This window comes from Notothenia coriiceps, unplaced genomic scaffold (genome assembly GCF_000735185.1).
Source record: "Notothenia coriiceps isolate Sejong01 unplaced genomic scaffold, NC01 NC01_scaffold00035469, whole genome shotgun sequence".
NCBI classification, from domain to species: Eukaryota; Metazoa; Chordata; class Actinopteri; order Perciformes; family Nototheniidae; genus Notothenia; species Notothenia coriiceps.
The window spans coordinates 1-5,643 of NW_011368170.1; the positions used below are offsets into that span (position 1 = coordinate 1).

Below are 5,643 nucleotides of genomic sequence, written 5' to 3' on the forward strand. Positions count from 1 at the left end.
TCCAGTCACATTCAGTTACATCCAGTCACATCCAGTTACATTAATTCACATCCAGTTACATTAATTCACATCCAGTTACATCCAGTTACATCCAGTCACATCCAGTTACATCCAGTTACATCCAGTTACATTCAGTGTGGATCCAGCAGGGGGCGCTGCTGCCAGCTTTTATCTTTTGGGGTGTCAGAAAGTATGACTTGGCAAAGTGAAAGAATTACAGACATTACCTGCAATTTTCACTTTTGTATTATATATATATATATATATATATATATTCACATTTATATATTCACATTATCACTTATTTTAATCCTTTTTGTAAACACTAGACATATTTCAATTAAATGGAAGTACATGGCATTGTTAACTCTTGAATTAATTATGCCACTATCCATCAAATGTAATAATAAACTAACCTGGAGAGCTCTCCACATGAACCACAAAGTATTGTTTGGGGGAACCGCCCTCCCCCAAACTGGGCCCCCCGGGCTGGAGTCCAGGGGGGCGGGCTGTGCTGGAGCTCCCGGCTCTCGGGGCCCCCCCCCTGGTCTGACGGCAGCTGGTCCAGGCCCTCGGCCACAGAGGAGCAGCGCCTCGAGGGGGGGGCTGGCCGGGCTCCATGCTGTGCAGCTTGGACAGACACCAGCTCTTCAGCTCATGGACCAGAGACGCCTGCTTGACACACACACACACACACACACACACACACACACACACACACACACACACACACACACACACACACACACACACACACACACACACACACACACACCACAGCTGGGAACATGGAACTTTAACACGGCACATCTGTTGTACAACAAAAGTTTTTTTAAAGTAAAATAAATAAGGGATTTCTTCAGTCGTGCCACAGTAGGCTGCAGGTCTGCTCAATGAAAAAACTGAACCGTTGATTTGAATTAAATGTATTATGTCAACAGATTTCACACAACTGTATTAGGTTAGTTGAAAGCAATAATATCACGTTTTAAAAAAAAATAGTAGGTTCAACTTAATATTATTGCTTTCAATTAACCTAATACAGTTATGTGAAATGTGAAACTCTTACTACTTTAAATCCAGGCTGAAGTCTTTTCTTTTTGCCCTTGCTCTTAAGTATTGAGTATTCTCAGTTATGCTATTTGGGCTATTGTTGATACAAAGTGAGTTATAGAGGGACACAGTATACAGAGAGACATCTTTGAGGGATTATACAATATTATGACACCAAGATTACAGGGCTCCCCTTGAAAATGAAAAATACATTTTACACTAACATGCTTCTGTATTTGCATCTATCTATATTCTTCGAATCAGCACATGTGCTGTGAAGAGGGTTCTGGTTCAGAGCCTGGTTGTTACCTGTCTGTTCTCAGCCTCCAGCCTCTCCTGCAGGGCCCGCTGCTCCATCCTCTGCACACACTCCGTCCTCTCCGCACACACCCTCTCCACTGTCATCTTGTCGAGAGCTCTCATCTGAGGGCCGAAGCAGTGAAACACATTATGAGTGACCAGAGACGTGACCGCTGCAGTTCATTACCTGTTTCTATTGTGAAATCAACGATTCAGATGGTAGTTTCCTGATTCTGATCTGAAATGTTTTCTCTCCCAGGTGTATGACATAAAGACAGTGGTGGAAGAAAAAGTTATGTCACAATGTCAGATGAAAAAAAAAAAGTTTATGGACACAGGAGAGAAAACTATTTAGAACAGACTTTAGACAATGGAGCATCGGAATGTCTTTTTCTCAGTTTCCTCGTAGGGCTTCTGCACAATGGGGTTCTTTCAAGTCTTTGTCAAAGGGCCCGCTGAACAACAATACATTACTACAGTACAGAAAATGCTGTTGCTCTTAATAACATTAAGAGTGTAACACAGAAACTCTACAGGAGATGCCTTTGAGATGAACACTGCTGTGTTCTCAGATGCTATGATCACCGAAGAGTGAGGATTATGGAAGTGTGTAGTGATCAGCAGAAGTCAGAGGCTACAGGATAACAATCCTCTGATGTCATAGATCCTCGCTCCTCTCTTGACCAGGGGAGCATTCTGGTAGCCATCGTATCAGATGTTTTAATGCTCTGAGGAGGATACACATTACACTTTTATCCAACATACCATAAGTGCAAAAACCATAGAGATTCAAACTCTGCACAACAAGGAAAGTGCAGATATATTCACTTAAAGCAAGTCATACCGTTGTATGGTGAGTTACCTTCAAGGCCTAAATTAACTTCTTAAAATGCCTTTTCTTTTATATAATTGATTTTCTCTTGCTTTGCTTGTATACTTAAACCAAAACAACTACAAATAATGATTTAAGGTTTCTGCTGTGTCGGCATGTGTGTGTTAGCCTGTGTGTGTTAGCCTGTGTGTGCTACCTGGTGTTTGTTCTTGCGGTCTAGCTGGCCCATCTTGCTGTTCATCAGGTCCTGCACAGTGTGGATCTCATTCTTCATCTCCTCCTTCGTGGCCTCCATCTGGTTCTCCAGTTTACTGATGAGAGGCTCACAGCGGCAGCCATTCAGAGGAGCCTGCACACACACAGCAAAAATCAACACAAAACACACAGAGCACACACCCAAAACATGTCCAACAAACTCCAGCTGTGGACAGGCTCAAATTCCAGATAGACTTGTATTGATAGTCTACTTGCCAGCACTGTGAACCAAGAAATGTTGAGTACTCCAAAGTGTTATGTTAGAAATGTATAGTATGGGTCCCTCCCAAGCACATAGAAGCTGCCGGATGCTTACTTGCATATGTTAGGCAATTTGCAAAATTAGCATAAGTTGCATTCATTAGCATCACACAATAATGCATCAATAATTGTAATTATGAAATTGGCCAATCTGCATGATGAGTACTTATTTTGTACTTTGACTTGAGTGACCTTCTGATTGCTGGACTTGTAACAGAGTACTCCTACATGCTCTGGGACACCAGAGTTAAGAAAGCTGCAAGCTTCTGCTCAGTCACACAGGGGGGTCAAACTCAACTTCATGGCGGGCCACATCAGCATTATGGTTGCACTCAATGGGCCGGTTGTAACTTTCAATCTCAATCTTTATTTCTTTATATAGCCCATTTAAAACAACCTCAGTTGACCAAAGTGCTGTACAGGGAACCAATGTAAAATAACACAATAGGAGTCAAATAATAAAACAATAATTAAAAACAAGATAACTAGAAACATATGAAAAAAAACACATACAGATATCAAAATGTTATGTTCAACTACTGTAGTATTAAAAGCCAATGCAAAACTTTAAGACTATATGTAAAATACATATTATATAATATATATAAAATAATGTATTATATTAGATTATTGCCTTTGCATTGGATTATTATGGGATAGGGTAAAACTTCCTCATTAACTGTCTGAAAGCAGAAGTCTAGGGCAAATAATTGCAAGTCTCTTCAGTGCGCATGTCACAAAATGAGATGCATTGTGGGACATGTAGTTTATGGACAATGTGCTTCTGTAAAGCGAAATTCAACCGTATAATAAACGTTTTATATTCTTTTCAAGCTCTTGCGGGCCACATCAAATGAAGTCCGGCCCGCGGGCCTCGAGTTTGACACACCTGGTCTATCTTCAGTGCCAATACTCCCCCAACATGAGGTGAAGCTACAGTTTGAACAATGGTCCTGGCTCTGACTGAACAGCTTCTGCTCTCACCTGCATGATCTTGCCGTCCTTGCCGCGGTACAGTGTGTACAGCTGATAGGCTTTGTAGTTATGTGGAGGGATGGACCCATGCAGGGGGGCTCCTCGCTGTTTGCATTTCCTCTTGGTGAGAGCTTCGCCGGGCTTGGTCTCTTTGCGGCGGAGGGGCTCGGACAAAGATGGCTGAAACACCACAGGCACCTGAGGTTAGTCACTTTGAAGATTCAAAGGTGTTATTGTCATATGCACAGTAGCTACAGTGTAGATATGGCAGTAACATCCCAAGCTCCTCCAACCATGCAACATAATTCAACCATTGTTCTGGAAGGAGGAAGGACATTCATCGTCTTCTATTATCCAGGACTTTGATTAGAAACATCAGTGTGAATGGGAGAGTGTTTTACATTCAGGGACATACCTTGTCTTTCTGCTTCCTGCTCTTCCTCCCCCTGGTGTTGGACTCGGTGAGTTTGCAGACCGCTCTTCGCTCACTGCTCTGGGAGTCATCTGCAGGAGACACACTGTCCTGCAGGGAACAAGGGGACAATAAAGGCGAGACAAAATGTCAAGCAAGAGCAGGAACGAAAGCAACCCTTTAGGTTTCTTATCAAATATGCACGGTTAGTGTGACATTCTAAATGTTTCCACCATTCAAATAATCTAAAATCATGAATACTTTTTTGAAACATGACTACTTACTCTTTGAATGTGTTTAACTACAGACCCATAACAAACTGTAGGCAGCCTCACCCAAGTTTAAACCCTTGACGTAAATCTGCTTCCATAAAGCCACAGATAACATGGGAATGTCTGTGAGTAAATGACATATAGTCAGACAGGGTGGAATGAGATCAAAAGTGCTGTCACTCTTATGCCACTTTGAAGGGTTTTAGGATACTTCTTTGACTTTTTAACTTATTTCAGCTATGTAACCCTCCTGTTCACTCAGATCTGACTGATTTACTACTTTCATCATAAATATTGAGTTTTACACCTGATTGCTGCAAGGCCTTATTACTCCAACAGTATGGTATGACCTCCATATGAAATGAATGGGTACGCCTAGATGATGTCCATCCATCAGAAAGTAAACGCCATCAAATCAACAACATTTTGGAATACATTTTGAGTGTCTATTCTTTGTATATTCACTGCAGTTATTCATGGGAAGCAGTATTCTGAGAAATTGTTTACAGCGTAGAAGGGTGTTGAATACAATGTGGTGACGTGCTGACGACAGCAGGGTGAACTGACACAGTGCAGCAGTGCTCACCTTGCAGGGCAGCATCTGGTCTCTGGGCACAGACTGCGCTCGGCCCTCCTCCTTCAGCTTGTCTCTCCTCTTCCTCACACTACGGCCACGCACAAAACTCTGCACCTGAACACACACACACGAGGAAAAATGATTGGGATCATCTTGCTTGCTTGTTAATTAAGTAAGGATGCAAATTAATACTGTCTTGTATATACAAGACAGTACATGAATAAAGAGACTTTTAAGCTAACGGTATATCACATTTAAAAGGCCATCAGTATGAAGTGAAATGTATCTTTAAGTATGAGTTTAGTTTCCATCGATTTCACTATGAACTGAAAGAATAGCACGAGTTGAACTCATTTGGATTTCTTCAAGTTAAAGTGGACAGATGAAGAAATTACCTTTGGAGCTTTGGTCAGCAGAAGAGCCACCTCTGGGTTGTTGTGTTCTCTGGCCTGCTCCAAAGCTGTGTGTCCTGCCTACACACACACACACACACACACACACACACACACACACACACACACACACACACACACACACACACACACACACACACACACACACACACACACACACACACACAGACAGAAAGACAGACACACACACACTCTCAAACACAAACACACACACTTTCAAACACAAACACACACAGACACACACACACTCACACACACACACACACACACACACACACACACACACACACACA

At 42.1% G+C, this 5,643-nt stretch overlaps 1 protein-coding gene across 1 annotated transcript; it reads right to left on the reverse strand.

The window, feature by feature from the left end:
* Positions 1-311: 311 nt before the first annotated feature.
* Positions 312-5,404, reverse strand: LOC104962935 (ankyrin repeat domain-containing protein 6-like). Its single transcript, XM_010791448.1, has 7 exons — positions 5,333-5,404; positions 4,947-5,051; positions 4,092-4,199; positions 3,686-3,856; positions 2,382-2,534; positions 1,363-1,476; positions 312-672 (listed from the first exon to the last, which is right to left on the reverse strand). Exons 2-7 carry the CDS (start codon positions 4,959-4,961, stop codon positions 412-414), a joined length of 822 nt encoding a protein of 273 aa, XP_010789750.1. The 5' UTR covers positions 4,962-5,051; positions 5,333-5,404; the 3' UTR covers positions 312-411.
* Positions 5,405-5,643: the final 239 nt, after the last annotated feature.

Coding starts and splice junctions, on each gene's coding strand:
- LOC104962935 (XM_010791448.1), bottom strand. Junction 3,857..4,091: donor GCAGGAAGCAGAAAGACAAG/GTATGTCCCTGA, acceptor GTGGTGTTTCAG/CCATCTTTGTCCGAGCCCCT. Junction 2,535..3,685: donor AGGACGGCAAGATCATGCAG/GTGAGAGCAGAA, acceptor GTGTGTGTGCAG/GCTCCTCTGAATGGCTGCCG.